The sequence below is a fragment of the Barbatula barbatula genome, assembly GCF_947034865.1.
Source record: "Barbatula barbatula genome assembly, chromosome: 23".
Classification (NCBI taxonomy): Eukaryota; Metazoa; Chordata; class Actinopteri; order Cypriniformes; family Nemacheilidae; genus Barbatula; species Barbatula barbatula.
The window spans coordinates 7,961,642-7,981,975 of NC_136786.1; the positions used below are offsets into that span (position 1 = coordinate 7,961,642).

Consider the following 20,334-nt stretch of genomic DNA (forward strand, 5'->3'; position numbering starts at 1 on the left):
CAAGCACTTTGATGAAAGAAAACTTGCATGATCTGCGTCGCACGTTGCACATTCTACCACTACACTTAAACTATGAACTTCACTGGTGATGGGAAAGGCGAATTGTTCGGTATATGTAGTATGGTTAGTATTGCAGATGTACTCATTGTAAACTGAATTTTTTGAGTACTAAAATAGTTAAAGTAGTGTAAACTTAAGTTTTTATTAAAGATTACTAATTTAAATATTTTAAGTTCCTGTAATTCTTTATTACTTAGTAATTTTTACTTAATTAAACAAGTTAATTTAACACGATTTGTCGAGAATGATTTTCAATTCCCAGCATGCTTTGCCTGCGACTGCATTAGGAGAGTAAATTCTTAAATTAGGTGTCATTTTAATGCTTTTTTAGAGAGGACAAAGCCATGTTAATGATGGCTTGTGAAGTGGAAGAAGGGCTGGCAAGACCAGGGAGCAGACTGATGGTGACAAAGCCAGTGTAGGAGGAGCCCAGGGCGGAGACGAACAGACGGAGAGCCAGGGTGATGCAGAGGATCTGGAGGGCCAAGGTGGAAGTGGCGCCTCAGTCGACGGAGGCAGGGATCCGAAAGACCTCGGCAGAGCCAGAGCGACCAGGAAGGAGTAGCCTGACAAAGCCATAGGGGCAGAGTGACATGGCGTAGCTGGAGGACTGGAGTCTAAAGGCGGCGGATGGCCAATGACTGACCAAGGTGGAGCCGGAGGGACATGGGAGCCTGGTGGAGCTGGGATGAAGGGCCACAGAGGAGATAAGAACGCCAGGACCCAAGGTGAAGCTGAAGGGTTGAGAAAATTAGGTGCTGGATGAAAAAGGACCAGCGGGAAAGGGAGCAGCCAGAAATTATCTTCATTAGCCCAGTCAAAAATGGCAGAGTCCAGCAGCAGCTCACCCTCCGCGACAGGAGAGGGGGCGGGGCTTCCCTCCAAGCCCATAATCTCCACCAGTACACGCACCAGGTCAGACGTCTCTTAAGGTTTAGGCTCTGGGGCGATAATTGGCTCAGTCGCTGGTTTAGGCGCTGTCTCTAGTGTTGCGGCAGGCTCTCTGTCTGCGGTGGGCTCAGGGTCCGTGCAGCAGGATGGCGGTTCGCTTGTCTCGGGTTCGGGAGTGGGGCTGGAGATATAATAAATATAAAATGAAAGAAAGACGCTGCTTAACTTACTGTTAGGTCCGGTAATCTGTAATGGCTCTATATAAAGCACACGAAGAAGGACTCAAATTGCAAAGTGAAGTTTCTTAATAAATCCACAGGAGAGTAAACACAGGAACATAAACAACATGAAATTACAAACAATACCAGATATTGAACTGATGCAAACACAGGACTTAAATACATGAGGAAACACAATCAGGCAGAACGGAAACAGGTGTGGGGCAATTAACAAGCAAGGGAATAAACGCAGTAGGAGAATAAAACACAGAAAACTAAACCATGGATCTCACTTGTCAGTTAAGGAAACGATTCAAATGAAATGAAGACCTTGTGTTTTGCGTGGACGATTCATAGTTCTTAATACATGCTTGTTTCATTGATGTGGAGAAGCGGAAGAGACACTTTATTTTCATTGTTTGATGCTGTGAATATGCAATGAGACTGCCGTGGGAGGGAAATTATGAAAGGCTGTCTGTGGTTTTGATGCGTTGACAATGTTTTCATCGAATCTTGTGCTTCAAAAGTTGTGCACATAGGATTGTCTATGTATTCCGATGTTGTTAGTATTCAAGTGAGACGCCGGTGTCACTGAGCCAATTCACATCTGCTGTCAGCTCAGATATCTGCAAAATATTCAAAACGCATCTAAAATTCACAATCCAATAATCTCATTCCGGCAAAAACCTCCAGCGTGGAAAATTTCCGGAGAGTCGTAAGGTGACCTACCTGACCTCAACACGCAAAGACAGTGTAATTTCAGTAACAACAGGAAATAACTCTGGGGAGGTTCTCTAACAGACCTCCTGCTTCGATGCCGCTGTGTGCAACACCTCCTGAGAGGTTTGGGAAATCAGAGAAAAAGAGAGTTTCCATCACGATTCCTCAGAGAGACGTGATCCTCTGACACGTCCAATTAGCTGTCATGGTGTCAGTCAAGTGTCAGTCCACCAAGAAATGTTGCCTCCAAATTTTTTTCATAATAAAGGCAGAATAACCTGACCCAGTTTTTCGCTCGACGCGCTGATCGAGCCTTTTCACATCAACCTATCTGTTACATGAAAGAGAGGACGTGTCACAGCCAGACATGAGCTGAGATTGAGAAAAACACTTGGTTTCAAGGAAATCCAGAGTAACATCATTGATCGAGCGCGGCTGGGTGTCAGAAGCGTTTTGTATCTGGCTGAGTGGATAACACTGAACCGTTCATCAGCGCTGCAGTTTCTTCACAACGATGCCATAGAAGAACCTTTTTTGGTTCCACCATTTAGTCAAAGGTTATTTAAAGAACCATTTCTTTCTTTCTTTTTTATAATCTGAAGAACCTTTTGTGAAACAAAAAAAAGTCCAGACAAAATGTATTTTGAAATTAAATAAATATTTAATCAATTTAGCCCAGTTGGATATACTGTAAGATATAAAAAAGATATGATCTTTTATCAGGCCATTTATTTTATATTTTGATAAAAAAAAAATACTGACAACATGCAGACAGCAAATGTGATGTAACAAAAAATGCTCTCATCATAAACAGAAACAAAGTTACTTACTAAATTAGCCTTTCCATGCTCTTCATTTCAAAACTACTTCTATCTTAAAATAATTTCCCAATTAAAACGTTGTTCATTGCAAAGGAATATTCTGTGACAATATAACGATATATTTAACATTGATTGAATAATACCAAAATCTTAGTAAAATCTTGAAATTAATCTTTGATGCTTGTTGTCTAATAATCAAGTAGTTTATGAGATGTTAGCCTGGGTTTATGCTAATGCTAAATGTAGATAAAAACAAATCTGGTTGTAAGGCTGGAGACATATTGCAAACAGTAAACAGACTGACGGATACAAATGCTTTAATATTTGCTGCATTTTGTTTACTGTTGTGTGTCCGGCTCTGCGTGTCTGCAATAGTGTTGTTAAAATAAGCACGTGTTTGCTGCTCTTCACGCAGCGCGTCTTGGAGCAGAAAGGGTTAAAATTAAGATTTCCAAGGATATAGCGGTAAAAGATCAATTATATAAATGTTCCTGAGAGCGCGTGTGATGTGATTATCCGTTGTGAAGACACGCGGCTCATTTTAAACAACTAAAATAGTCAAACGTTTTAAATGGTTTAGTAGGCCGAAGCAAAGGTCTGGATACGGATCACGGTCCGCTATTGAGGATGACTGTTCTATTTTTATGATTTAATTTTTTTTATTTTTATGCTTTTCTGAACTGTACCTTAAATCATGAAGACCAATGCAGTTCATCTTTACATGTCCCATCTAAAAAGTGTTTAGATAGTTTTACAGAAAATGACATATTTTTGCAGTGTGACACTTGCTGGATATATCAGGAGAACCTATATAAATTGACCTGGTTTATCAGGAGCAGTCTGTGGAGATATTGGAGAAGTGACGCTGTGCTGTGTCCTGTCAGGCAGTTTTGGAGAGGCGTCAGGACTCAAGCTGAAGATGCCACCTGCTCAGTCTCCACGGCCTGCATTCTTTTTTTCTCTCCTCTATTAGACTGAACCGTCCCCTGCTCCAGTTTACATCAAAGCACAGCAGTGAAGGACTGCAGTCACACCAGCTGTCCAAGTGGACACGAGACAGCACACAGACACAAACACACATTGATGCTCAGGTTTTTAAACACACGCACACACAAACATACACACAAACACACATACAAACACACGCTGATGCTCAGGTTTTTAAAAACACGCACACACACGCACACACACACAAACATACACACAAACACACATACAAACACACGCTGATGCTCAGGTTTTTAAAAACACGCACACACACACACAAACATACACACAAACACACATACAAACACACGCTGATGCTCAGGTTTTTAAAAACACGCACGCACACACACACACAAACATACACACAAACACACATACAAACACACGCTGATGCTCAGGTTTTTAAACACACGCACACACACAAACATACACACACCCTGACAAACACATCCACACACAGAAACACACACACACTGATGCTCAGGTTTTTAAACACATGCACACACACAAACATACACACAAACACACATACAAACACATACTGATGCTCAGGTTTTTAAAAACACGCACGCACACACACACACAAACATACACACATACAAACACACGCTGATGCTCAGGTTTTTAAAAACACGCGCACACACACACACAAACATACACACAAACACACATACAAACACACGCTGATGCTCAGGTTTTTAAAAACACGCACGCACACACACACACACACAAACATACACACAAACACACATACAAACACTCGCTGATGCTCAGGTTTTTAAAAACACGCACACACACACACAAACATACACACAAACACACATACAAACACACGCTGATGCTCAGGTTTTTAAACACACGCACACACACAAACATACACACACCCTGACAAACACATCCACACACAGAAACACACACACACTGATGCTCAGGTTTTTAAACACATGCACACACACAAACATACACACAAACACACATACAAACACATACTGATGCTCAGGTTTTTAAAAACACGCACGCACACACACACACAAACATACACACAAACACACATACAAACACACGCTGATGCTCAGGTTTTTAAAAACACGCACACACACACAAACACATCCACACACAGAAACACACACACACTGATGCTCAGGTTTTTAAACACATGCACACACACAAACATACACACAAACACACATACAAACACACGCTGATGCTCAGGTTTTTAAAAACACGCACACACACGCACACACACACAAACATACACACAAACACACATACAAACACACGCTGATGCTCAGGTTTTTAAAAACACGCACACACACACACAAACATACACACAAACACACATACAAACACACGCTGATGCTCAGGTTTTTAAAAACACGCACGCACACACACACACAAACATACACACAAACACACATACAAACACTCGCTGATGCTCAGGTTTTTAAAAACACGCACACATACACACAAACATACACACAAACACACATACAAACACACGCTGATGCTCAGGTTTTTAAAAACACGCAAACACACACACAAACATACACACAAACACACATACAAACACACGCTGATGCTCAGGTTTTTAAAAACACGCAGACACACACACAAACACACATACAAACACACGCTGATGCTCAGGTTTTTAAAAACACACAAACACACATACAAACACACGCTGATGCTCAGGTTTTTAAAAACACGCACACACACACACAAACATACACACAAACACACATACAAACACACGCTGATGCTCAGGTTTTTAAAAACACGCACACACACACACAAACATACACACAAACACACATACAAACACACGCTGATGCTCAGGTTTTTAAAAACACGCACGCACACACACACACAAACATACACACAAACACACATACAAACACTCGCTGATGCTCAGGTTTTTAAAAACACGCACACATACACACAAACATACACACAAACACACATACAAACACACGCTGATGCTCAGGTTTTTAAAAACACGCAAACACACACACAAACATACACACAAACACACATACAAACACACGCTGATGCTCAGGTTTTTAAAAACACGCAGACACACACACAAACACACATACAAACACACGCTGATGCTCAGGTTTTTAAAAACACACAAACACACATACAAACACACGCTGATGCTCAGGTTTTTAAAAACACGCACACACAAACACACACACACAAATACACACACACTTATGCTCAGGTTTTTAAAAACACGCACACACACAAACATACACACAAACACACATACAAACACACACTGATGCTCAGGTTTTTAAAACACGCGCACACACACACACAAACATACACACAAACACACATACAAACACACGCTGATGCTCAGGTTTTTAAAAACACGCACACACACACACAAACACATCCACACACAGAAACACACACACACTGATGCTCAGGTTTTTAAACACATGCACACACACAAACATACACACAAACACACATACAAACACACGCTGATGCTCAGGTTTTTAAAAACACGCACACACACACACACACACACAAACACATCCACACACAGAAACACACACACACTGATGCTCAGGTTTTTAAACACATGCACACACACAAACATACACACAAACACACATACAAACACATACTGATGCTCAGGTTTTTAAACACACGCACACACACAAACATACACACACCCTGACAAACACATCCACACACAGAAACACACACACACTGATGCTCAGGTTTTTAAACACATGCACACACAGACACACACACAAACACATCCACACACATCCACACACAGAAACACACACACACTGATTCTCAGGTTTTTAAACACATGCACACACACAAACATACACACAAACACATACTGATGCTCAGGTTTTTAAAAACACGCACGCACACACACACACAAACATACACACAAACACACATACAAACACACGCTGATGCTCAGGTTTTTAAAAACACGCACACACACACACAAACATACACACAAACACACATACAAACACACGCTGATGCTCAGGTTTTTAAAAACACGCACACACACACACAAACACACATACAAACACAGGCTGATGCTCAGGTTTTTAAACACATGCACACACACAAACATACACACAAACACACATACAAACACACGCTGATGCTCAGGTTTTTAAAAACACGCACACACACACAAACACAAACATACACACAAACACACATACAAACACACGCTGATGCTCAGGTTTTTAAAAACACGCACGCACACACACACACAAACATACACACAAACACACATACAAACACACGCTGATGCTCAGGTTTTTAAAAACACGCACACACACACAAACACATCCACACACAGAAACACACACACACTGATGCTCAGGTTTTTAAACACACGCACACACACAAACATACACACAAACACACATACAAACACATACTGATGCTCAGGTTTTTAAAAACACGCACGCACACACACACACAAACATACACACAAACACACATACAAACACACGCTGATGCTCAGGTTTTTAAAAACACGCACACACACACAAACACATCCACACACAGAAACACACACACACTGATGCTCAGGTTTTTAAAAACACGCACACACACAAACATACACACAAACACACATACAAACACACACTGATGCTCAGGTTTTTAAAACACGCGCACACACACACACAAACATACACACAAACACACATACAAACACACGCTGATGCTCAGGTTTTTAAAAACACGCACACACACACAAACACATCCACACACAGAAACACACACACACTGATGCTCAGGTTTTTAAACACATGCACACACACAAACATACACACAAACACACATACAAACACATACTGATGCTCAGGTTTTTAAACACACGCACACACACAAACATACACACACCCTGACAAACACATCCACACACAGAAACACACACACACTGATGCTCAGGTTTTTAAACACATGCACACACACACACACACACACACACACACAAACACACATACAAACACATACTGATGCTCAGGTTTTTAAAAACACGCACGCACACACACACACAAACATACACACAAACACACATACAAACACACGCTGATGCTCAGGTTTTTAAACACACGCACACACACACACAAACATACACACAAACACACATACAAACACACGCTGATGCTCAGGTTTTTAAAAACACGCACGCACACACACACACAAACATACACACAAACACACATACAAACACACGCTGATGCTCAGGTTTTTAAACACACGCACACACACACAGACACAGACACACAAACACACATACAAACACACGCTGATGCTCAGGTTTTTAAACACATGCACACACACAAACATACACACAAACACACATACAAACACATACTGATGCTCAGGTTTTTAAACACCACACAAAACAAACATACACACACCCTGACAAACACATCCACACACAGAAACACACACACACTGATGCTCAGGGTTTTACACACACAAACACAAATACACACTCAAAAACACACACACACACACACACTGATGCTCAGGGTTACACACCCCCACACACATGCACACACACATACACAGATGCTCAGGGTTACACACCACCACACACATGCACACACACATACACAGATGCTCAGGGTTTTAAACACACACACACACACAAACACAAATACACACTATCTTGCTCAGGGTTACACACACTCACAAACACACTCACACACTGATGCTTAGGGTTACACACACACAAACACACTCACACACTGATGCTCAGGGTTACACACACACAAACACACATACACACACACACACACACACACACACACACACACTGAGGCCCAGGGTTAAACACACACTCACAAACACACTCACACACTGATGCTCAGGGTTACAAACACACAAACACACATACACACACACACACACACTGAGGCCCAGGGTTAAACCCACACTCACAAACACACTCACACACTGATGCTCAGGGTTACACACACACAAACACACTCACACACTGATGCTCAGGGTTACAAACACACAAACACACATACACACACACACACACACACACTGAGGCCCAGGGTTAAACCCACACTCACAAACACACTCACACACTGATGCTCAGGGTTACACACACACAAACACACTCACACACTGATGCTCAGGGTTACAAACACACAAACACACATACACACACACACACACTGAGGCCCAGGGTTAAACACACACTCACAAACACACTCACACACTGATGCTCAGGGTTACACACACACAAACACACTCACACACTGATGCTCAGGGTTACAAACACACAAACACACATACACACACACACACACACACACTGAGGCCCAGGGTTAAACACACACTCACAAACACACTCACACACTGATGCTCAGGGTTATACACACACAAACACACATAGACACACTCATGCTCAGGGTTACACACTCAAAAAACACACAAACACACACACACACTGAGGTTTAGGGTTAAACACACACACACTAACACACCCAAACATACAAAAACGCGCTGATGCTCAGGGTTACACCCACACACACAAACACAACACACACACAAACACGCGCTGATGCTCAGGGTTAAAGATGGAGCAGAGAGCAAAAAGATTTAGCAGTAGGTTAAAGTTCAATCTGTGTCTCCCATTAAAAAGATTCTAGTGATATTTATTAATTGAAAATAAAATGTACATGTGTGCAAAACTACTCGATTATGTTCTCAAAGACTGAACCTGCTAATTTAATTGAAACAAGCCAGCATTCACAGCACACGAATTAAAGCAAGCTCGACTGGGAAATGTTAAATAGATTTTAGAGCGCCGGGGAGAACAGAGATTTATATTGGCCGGTAATAGGCTTCACTGGCGACATACACACTGCAGATAAATAAGAGTGTTCCCTTCTGAACGTTTAAAAGAATAGTTTGACAACATTTGGGTCTCATAAGGACGTAAGGACAAAGTTTGTCATTTAGGGAAAGTACAACCAACAATCACAAACATGATCTACTGAATTTTATTTGAAGTTCACATTTTGAAATGTCACAGCATGATGCTACTTGCTTGTTATCTTGATATGTTTCTCGAGGGAACAGCAATCTCATTAGGGACTGGTCACAACGGTCGATTAGTTGCCCAACAAGAGCAGTCAGTGAAAGATTTACCAGTTCATCCTTATTTTTTTCTTTTAGTATAAAGCACTTTAAAGGACTGCCTTTGAGCCATGCACCCTAACCTTTGTGTCACATCTCATACTGTTTAAAGTGCCCTGCCAGGGGTGTGGCGTTTTCAAGAGTGTGTGTCTCATACCACATTTTTTACCCCATTCTGTTGCACTCTGTCCATCAGTTTATAAATGGATCTTTCATAAATGCCCCATAACACCCTGTCTACACCAGACGCGAGCGGTCCATTAACAACAAGGCATTTGTTGCGCCGCATCCAGTGTGGGCAGAATTTACAATTATAATGGATTCTAATGTCTTTTGTCGCATCGTGTCCGGTGTAGACGGGGTGTGAGAAGCACGTCTGAGCGCGCTGCTTAAGTTGTTTAGGAATCATTTTGAAAACGTGTAATTTTGCATAACCCCAGTTTTCATTCCGAATAGCAGTTCTTGTGTAGTCCAATAGGAATTATCAATATTTTAGTCGATTTTAAAGGAATATAAAGTGTACATTTTGTATAAGTGTACATAACGCCCCTTCGTTTCTGTAGACAGGGTTTAGATTGAATAAAAGAATCTCTCAAATAATGTCACTGTATCTTTACATGAGTGATTGTGGAGATCTAACAGCTCTGCAACTGGACATTCAAATGCCTTCATGTTGCTCTCATCTTGTTGTTTATTTGGATGTTGTTCTGGCCTGACCTGGATTGAAATGAACCCAAAAAGATTGAGTCAGGGCACAGAACACACTCACCTATTATGGAATGGCCAAGTACCAATGACGGATCAAAGATGTTTACCCGTTCAGTTCTGTTGTTTGTGAAACAAAGCTCAGTTTGGCTTTATTTGGGTCAGATTTTTATCAATATTACATGATAGCAGTTTCGTTTTTCAGCACATTCTGGTGCAAAAGTTACCACAAAATGTTAATGTTGTTAATCTAGTCTTTCAGATATAGTCTACATGTTCAACTAGTCTACATGTTATTGTAGTAAACACTCTTTCTTTTAGACACTGTGTCTCTTTCAGGCGCAGTTGAGGTAAATCACAGAGCCTAACACTAGTTTTCCTCTGTTCACTGTAGTTTCCCAGTCTTTCAAGACTTACAAATGCATTAAGATTCTGAGAAAGCATGGTTTTATGAAAAACTTCTGGCATTCATGCTTCTGTTCACGGACAGAAATGCCAAAAAATTGCTTTGAAAAAATATATATTATACATCGCAAATGTAAATGTAAATGATCATAAAGGATCTTGTGACTCTAATGTACAGTGTGTTTGGCAGAGTAAATCCTGTCAGACACTTCTGAAAATGCAGTGAATGCTGTGAAGAGCATTTTTATTCGAGGAAAACCCTTAAAAATCAAACAAATGAATTAAAACAAATAAACAAATCAATGCATTTTTATGTAGGACCTCACAGTGAGTTTAATAATATGTGAGTTGTGTTATTTAAAACTACACCGAATCAACATTTGAGAAATATTTTTTTAAAGAAAATTTGGCATTGGTGTGAATAGTTTCCGTGCCAAAAACAGTTTGCATATTTGTCATACTTTTATTTGAATGATGTGTTTTTGTGTAAAAGGCCTTCTGAAGTGTGCTGTTGTGTTGCAAAGTTGTGTCATTGTGTTAAACTGCAAAACTCTTCAAATGTTGAAAAGTTGCTCCGAAGTTGTTCAGGCAGAATGTGTTGACATAACAGGCGGCATGTGTAAGAGGATTGTGCACCTGTAAGGAAGCCCCTGAAATGTGCGGGTTTGTGTACGGCGCTAAACGGGTGTTTCAGCAGTCTGTTGTGCGTGTGTGCAGTGTGGCCCCGAGGCTCGTGGCCCTGGGCCCTTTGTTCCCGCGCTGTGTACCTGGAGTCAGCAGAATGACAGAGGTGACGATCAGAGAGCAGATGACCAGAATAACAAGCAGTGCGATCGCTATTCCCTTCCAGTTCCTCTGCGAGGGGTTACTTCCCACCAGCTCCTACAGAAAGAGACAGAAAGAGAAAGCATGCGAGTCGATGAATGCAAATGGGAGGTTAGTCAAGGACAGTTGTGTGTCAGTGAACAAGCGCTGTTGTCCTAAACCGAATTCTGTCAAAACCAAAGAGTCATTTAGCATTGAATCATTGTTTTGGGGTTAAAAAAGTTTTATCGGTTAAATAAAGATCAAGCTGTAAAAAGCTCCAGGCCATTTTGATTTCTTAAGGCGGTACGAATCATACATCATTTGTATTTCGCTCATATTTCATGTTCACGAACACGACGGACGCAAAACAACTCAGATTGGAGAGAAATCGTTATTATCGTTCGGCACCAAAACATAGCAAATCTTCTCGCTAAATGTTTTGAAGTCCCACTAAATGAAACAAATATGATTCATGAATGCAACATCCTGCATATAAAAACATTCATCTAAGTGTGACAGGAGCGAGTTGTTTCAAACCGGCGATGAATCAAAAAGAAGAGCAAGTTACGACAAGTGTGAATTACACCCTGCAAACGTGATAAATCGCTCTCCTCATTAAAGAATCAGCGAGGCTTATATCTCGTGACTCACGCTCCTACAGACAACAAGAGAATCTTCTAGAAAACCAGACAGAGGCGCCGACGTCGAAAGAAAATGGAGTTGTACGGCTGTGTTCCTGCGGCTGACGTTTTTATTGGACTCAAGTCAGACTAATGGAGTGGAAGTCTAGCGGTGGGGGCAGCATTAAACTCTTTAAGGCCTGAGCTGTTAGTGACCTTGTTCCTGTCCTAATTGAATAGCGCTACAGACATCATTAGCCTGGAGATAACAGTAGCCAGAGCCTGTTTACTGGGACACCCATTACAAGGACTCATTAAAGTCTCGTTCTCCATCTCTCTCTGTGTTTTTTTTCTTTCTAAACACTATCTTTCTCTCACGGGTCACATGAGCAGACTCGTCTCCAGTATGCAGACAGAGACACAGTAGCGTTTACGGTGCTAACCACCAACAGCGCCTTTCACCCTGTCCTGCTCCACAGACGCTGTCTGAATGACAATTAATACGCTGAGAACATTACAGCGACAATGCTTTGCTGCTTAAATATGACACGAAACACATGAAGAGATCTTGATAGGCAAAGAGCCTGATCAATGCCTCAACACATACACACACTGTCCATTGAAGGAAGAGTTCACATAAAACTGAATAATCTCTCATAATTTACTGATTTTCATGCCATGCCAGATGTATATAACTTTGTTTTTTCCGAGCTTTCTTTATGAAAATATCAGTCACTTTATATACATACAGTATAGGTTCCAACAAACACATCCATCATTCAAGTAATCCAAATGACTCCAGTGGGATGGATTGTTAAGAAAATCGATAGGTGTGTTGGAAACCAATTCATATTGTGTGCTTATTAAGTGAAGAAAAGCTATATTCTTCAATAACCTCAAATCTCTGCTTCTTGTGTCTCGTGACTAGTTGTCTAATGATGCTTTGTAAAAAAATATTAATAATAATAAAAATAATAAATACATATATTTGTTTGTAAATTTAACAAATTATGACATTCAAATGAAAAATATTATTAGTAATGATACTATAAACACTTTTACAGTAACTTACTGGTTACTTTTTACAGTAACTTAAATTTACAACAAGCTTTTTACAGTACCATTATTAACTTTGGTAAACTGTAGTAAATGTTCTAGTTAAATTGTCAAAGAAATACTACAAAAAAATTTTAAAGGTTTAAAGTATTTACTGTAGGTCAAAAGTTTAGAAATACTGTTGTACTACCTAGGAATTTTACTATGGCCTATTAAAACGTACTAAAGTACACTAAAGCATTTTTTTCATTTGGGAACAATAAATATTTTTGTTGTATAGTAACCATATCACTATCTTACACATTGTATTATATTTTAACTACATTTTATATTTTGATTATTTGAGAATTATTCTATATCTATTCTAATCTAATCTATTGGACACCTTCTATGTTTCATTAATTTTTTTGTGAATTTAATTATTTTAATTCAACCAGGCAGGCATTTTATTTATCATTGTGTTTAAAAATGTAAATGTTAACAACAAAAGTCAAGCAACTTTATGTATTGCATTCCTTCCCCCTAACTGTACCAAAACTGACAAAAAAATGAGTAATGTACCAATCCATGAATTTTGTGTATTATAACTAAAGACATTTGAAGTCTTTATTATTTTTATTAACGTAGTTTGAGTTCAGCTGAAGAAAGGAAGTCATGTTCATCTGGGATGAATTATGAGAGAACGAATTCCTTTGTCAGATTAGTATTGTCCACAATAATGGTAAATGTTTGCCAAAACCATCTGAAAGCTGTCTTGCTATCTGCAACGCCATTTCTGGAAATCAGGGTGCAGATTTGTTTACAAGATACTGAGCTGATAAAACAACAGCTTCTCTTTGCATTATTGCCAAGATTCACAGCATTAAATCTCTGAAAGGAAGAGTTTTGAATGAGGAACTTCAAAACAGGTTGACGGGATACCCTGGAGCTCAACTACTTCACATTGTTCTCTGAGCCTTATCTCTCATCTCTCATATCCAAGTCCTTTCTTAGTGAATTTATAATTCTGTTTAGTAATGAGAGTAGTATGTAATTCACACCCTTCATCTTGAATCGGTAAAGCAGGCATGACTATGTTGATCATATCAAATAAGTTCTACATATATCAGTCAGATGTGCAGCTCTGATTGAACTGCATTGCTCCTGGTGACCAGTAATAACCCAACACTTGCATGTTCACTAGACAAGTACATGACAGACAGAAGGGAATGTGGGAGTGCAAGGGACAATCCAGTTCTCGATCCATTATTATCATATAATCGTGTGTGCCATTACAGCATTTTACCCAACAAACAAAAACCTCACCCCCCTGTCACAGTCTTCATGAACACACCACTTCTCTTTAAACAACCAACACTTACCAACAGGAGAGCTATTATGCCTAATAATGCCTGCTGTCCACAACACTATAATCATCTTTTTATAGTTTTGATCAACAACTCAAAACAACATAACAAACGGTCACACACACACGTCATGGTTCTGCCTCATCATGTCATGTCTGTCTTGGTCGAGTGGCTGGATCGGGACAACGCCTCAGGTTTTGTGTGGAGAGAAATATATTATTGTCGGTCATAACATATGCGTTCTCTCCGGTCTTGTCTTTGACCCCGGCCCTCTCGTTTCCTTGTCTTGTCTAGTCTAGTCTATTCCAAGTGTTGTCATAGTCCAGTTTTAGTTAGTTTACGTTCCTGTGTTGTCTGGGAGTACTATCCCTTTGTTTTACCCCCTCGAGGGTCTTTGTTTTTGTAAAGTTTTGTCAACTGCTGCCTGCATCTGGGTTCTCTTACTGTGCATCCACCCTCCCTGACACACACATATGGCAATTCTCACTATTAACAAACCATTACTAATAACTACAACTTTTCCCCAAATAAACTCTTAAATTGTTGCTTATTAATAGTTAGTCAGGTAGGATCAGGGATGTAGACAGAAGCGGTTATAGGCACGGGCAAACCGGGCAGTCGCCCGGGGCGGCATTTTTTCATGTCACATGGGGGGCTGCACCAGCACGAGCAGTAAAAAAAGGTGGTCTCGCCCGGGGTGCAATTCAATGTAGAACCGACAGTGGATGTAGAATATGGTCATTCAGAATATGGGCTTTAAACGTTCTAATAAACAGCCAGTGTGCAAATAATAGGCATGCCAATAACAACTAGTTAATATTGAGAATATCCCCGTATTCTGATGTGTTACCCAACAAACTCACGCTGACCGTTATCAAGAGCGTGCTTTCATAAAACACAATACCAAGATCACGCATATGAGAACCCACATAATAAACTGCTGGCATGATGTGTGCACAAAGAAAAAAATGTAAGAGAAAAATAAGTCTTTTGGCAGGCGTGAAAAGAATACAGATCTGTGGATAACAAAAGAGAGAAGCTGAGCACTCCAGCCTTCATTACTGATTGGAGGAGACTACAGCTTACAATGCCAAATGAATGAAACAAAACTCACTTGAAAAGACACTACAGCCTCAAAACAGCTCAGAATAAAACTACTGAAACACAGAGACGGGAGGTGAAATGCCAGGAGAATGTATAAGCTGTTTTTAAACCATCGCAGTAATCAGTTTAGGATGCTGTGGGTGTTTTAGAGATACATGCAAGGTGAATTATACATGCACTGCTGCAAAAGCTTGACTTGAGAGGAGATAGATGAACTTGAACTCTTCAACATCCTTTATTAAACCACCTTTCTCTGACAAGCAAACATGCTTTACTGTAAACTTTGTCAACTTGTTGGTGATATGCACTCACTTTGAAAAGATTTGGTCCACTTAGCAGAGCTTCAACTTAGCTTGCATTTGCTTTAACTGCGACTGCGTTATATAGGACATTTGCATCATAGATTTTTAAAGTCTAACATTTTCTCCCCAGACTCACCCAAAAATAAATTTAAAACATACATTTAAAACCTGTATGACTTTCTTTCATCCGCAGGACACAATTGTTTTTATCTGGCCCCCATTGACTTGCATTGGGTTTGTGTCCATACAATAGAAGTGAATGGTGGCCAGTGCTGTTCTGTTACCTACTTTCTTCAAAACATCTTCTTTTGTGTCCTGCTGAAGGAAGAAAGTCATAAAGGTTTGAAATGACAAGAGGGTGAGTAAATGATGACAGGTGAGAAGACCAGACAATTCTAAGACAACCAACCAGTTTTGCGGACCAATCTAGAAAAGCTCAACGGCATGCTTAGCAATGGCAGACGCCAGCTCCAAAATGCTTTGGAAAAAAGAAGAACTCAGCCCAGCTTGTGGGTTTAGACACAAAATGTGAATGGCCCCTTTTAGCTTTCAAGAATTAAACAGTTAGTACAATTTGCTAAAGTTTTAAGATAAATCAATTTTGTTTGACAATTGAAGGACTTAGTACAAAGTAAACAAGACATCCTTGACCTCTACATTATACTTGATATTCATATATCGCTTTGCCCTTGAGTTACAGCGTATACGGGTCAATCTACAGAGGCAGGCAAACTGTTCTGAATTTTGCGCGAACAGGCGTTATAGCTCAGTCTCTTGTGTTACCAATGCAGCACCTGACGCATTTGTGTTTACATACTTAAGATTTCCGTTATCAGCCCTGCGGTGGAAAATGAAACCATTTACGTACCGGCTGGCATGGATCGGCACAATGGTGGAAAAGCGCTCAATGTAACAGGATGCCGTACATGAGCACACACCACACCAGAGATCTGTAAGACATTCTAAAGCAGAATATTATTACTCCTGAAGCACAACACCTGCTGAGCGCTCTTCACTTTAATGTGCTTTACGGTGTGGGCTCAGCACAGTGGTATGTGTTCCTCATCACATACAGTGAGAGGTGTGGGGCTTAAATGGGAGATTGCACATGTCTCCCTACTGCTTTTGAAAGCTTTTCATCAGAATGAACAAATCTGATACTTTTTAGGTTTTTCTTTTCTTTTTTTCGCCCCGAAATACATCATTGGCGCTAGATTAGTTTGTGAATAACTATACTAAACTCTCAAAATAAAACAAAGATAATTTTCTTAGGAAATGGACTGTTGCTATAGAAGCCCTCAATCAACCCTCTCACTTCATACATTATACACTGCTTGTCACTCTCCCTCATGCTAGATGATTTTAGCATGCATCCGCGATTCAATTTCTACGTTCACGTTTTCTCTCAAAAGTCACAGTGGGGAGCTGGCCACAGAGTTATTATAGTTTTGATTTTATTCATATTTGAAAATATCTTCTATTTTTAGATTTTAAGTTTTGATAAATTATGCTTTTATCATTTTATAATTTATAGTTTTTTTTGTTGCTATTGTAGCCGGTCCTTCTCGCCCCGCTCTCCGCAGGCTTCAAATCGACGTCGGTCCGAATGGGAGACGGGCGCTTTAACGAGGAGGCTAAAGACCGCAGTCTCTGGCGTCTGTCAGTAGAGCGTCTCTGTTGGTCGGGGAGTGAGGCTTACACACTGCACAGCTCTTCACTAGCTTGCACCCGTTACACTATATAAGATTTATCAATTTTTATTTTAGTTCTATTTTAGTTTTTGTTTATCATAATTTAACTGCTTTAAACTTTCTTAAGTTTATTTTTGCAACATTTAAATTTTAAATTTGTAGGTCAATATTTTATTTGCTTTCAATAAACAGGAACGTTTTCAACATTTTAATTTTAGTAAACTAAAATGACCTTGGCTGGCCATGATTCTTCATGGGTAATTGGCTAAAATAAACCTACTACAGTATTAAAATTAGATTTGTCACAACATTTACATTTGACCACTCAACGCCAATGCTAATTTAAATGCATTAAACACAAGTTTGCGAGGAGCCTGATCATTCCCTACTATCTCAAGCATTGCCTATAGCACTAGTGATGATTCTTTCTGCATTCCTCCTCTTCACCAGCTCCTCATAAACTCTGGTTTAGCTCATTTTTCAGATTTTGTAGTCTGATCAGGGATTTAACAAAAATCCAAACCCAAATCGTCCTTCGAGGACACCAAATCTGTTTACCATTTTTCAAGACTGGATGAGCAAGTGAACTCATAAAATCCTTTGACTCTTGGTACTAGTGTTGATACCACAGCTAAAATTAGTACTAACTTTATAAAGGAATATTTCAGCCAAAAAAATTAAATATCGCCATGTTTTACTCGCCCTAAAGGCATCCTATTTGTATATGACTTTGTATATATTTACAATATTGTAATACCACATATCCTGGGTTGTCCGTGCGACCAGAGAAATATATCCTAGAGAAATATCCATATTGATAATGTTATTAAGGATAATTTCGTGAACGAGAAGGTTATTCCAGCAAAGTACAGTGACGAATGCGCCCCCCACAGAGGAGACGTCATCCTATTAGTACACAACGAAAAATGCAGTTTTTGTCTGACAGATTATGGAAGTTTGACATTATCATTAATAAAATTGTCAATATGGATATTTCTCTTATACAAATGCATCGATTGGCATCATCAGGCCTTTATGTGGAGCAGTTTTTTGATCAATGGATGCACTTTTTGGAGCTTCAAAATCTCATCCACAATTCACTCCCATTCTTAAACTTGGACCACCCAGGATACATGGTATAACAACTCAGATTGAATTATTCATAAAGAAGAAGTCTTACACATATAGGATGCCTTTAGGGTGAAAAAAAACATCGCTTTAAGTGTACAATATTTTGATCTCAAAGCAACATGGTTAACAGAGATTGCATTAAAAGAACAACATTAACTCGGATTAAAGGCTTTTTAGATATCAAACAGCAGTATCATGTATTCAGAATTCAGAAACACTGTTGAATTTCAACAAAACAAACCTCAGGAGTGACAAAGTCATCAACAGCATTGTGAAAAACTGACAGCATGAAAGGTTCAAAAATAAAAAAATTGTGAGAACCTGAATTTTTATCAGTTTTAATTCAGGTTCTCACAATTTTTTTATTTTTGAACCTTTCCTAAATACATGTAGAAATATGACTGTTCTATTGTTTAAAAGTGAATATGAACTTTTTCAGTATTTCTCCAGCATTTTCTGCAAATAAATGCATACAGAAACAATATTTGTATTTGAAATATTATTATTAGTTCACAGAATTAAACACAAATGATGACGTTACCAAACACACACCTATAAATAGTAAATTAAGAAAAACTTAAAGTAAGTTTAAAAGTTTAATTTTCCGTATATAAATAAATATAATTATATATATTAACTTCACAATACAATATACATGTCACACATGCTCTTAATTCATATGTGAATGATGCAGTAAGAGCAGCAGCATCATGGAAAGGTTAAATGCCATTTGTGCACTATTAAATGCTTAAGGAGAATGCACAGAACATTTTGGTCATATCTGTTTTATTGCTTGTAATCCGTAAAAATCACATCCCTGCTGAAAGGGAAATGGAATTGATAATGCGGCGATGGTGAATATCAGGCTTCTCTAATGTCTGTGTCAACAGAAAGCGGGATGAGCGCCGGTCAGGAGAACGTTCATGCTGTGATGTTTTGAGTGAAAATATGGAAATGTAGGAGGCCCTCTTGAGTGAGTCTGGATAACTGAATGTTTTTTAACCAACGGTGTTCTTAAGAATAACATTAATTACAACATTAACTAAAATTGTAGTGCAAATGGATATTTTTGGAATAGCAGTAGCATACTTGCATATTACTCCCACATGCGTACATACGGTAATAAGCAAAATCATATCTAATGTTTATAGTGTCTTTGTTCAATCATTTAGTGACCAGACTGAATTGAATTAAAACCCTATTACAGAAAACAGGGATAAAATTGGCAATTTTTGGGGCAATGCTTTTTTAAGTGTCCCTGTATAAGACACGTTGTAACCGAATGCCACTTGCTGAATGAAACATCCC

The 20,334-nt window shown here is 39.4% G+C and overlaps 1 protein-coding gene across 1 annotated transcript in view; it reads right to left on the reverse strand.

Moving 5' to 3' along the window:
* Positions 1 to 20,334, reverse strand: part of dpp6a (dipeptidyl-peptidase 6a) — a 115,955-nt gene that overhangs the window by 59,273 nt on the left and 36,348 nt on the right. Inside the window, exon 2 of the mRNA XM_079447605.1 lies at positions 11,737 to 11,851. Within this exon, the coding sequence (XP_079303731.1) occupies positions 11,737 to 11,851 (115 nt within the window). The remainder of the gene's footprint in view (positions 1 to 11,736; positions 11,852 to 20,334) is intronic.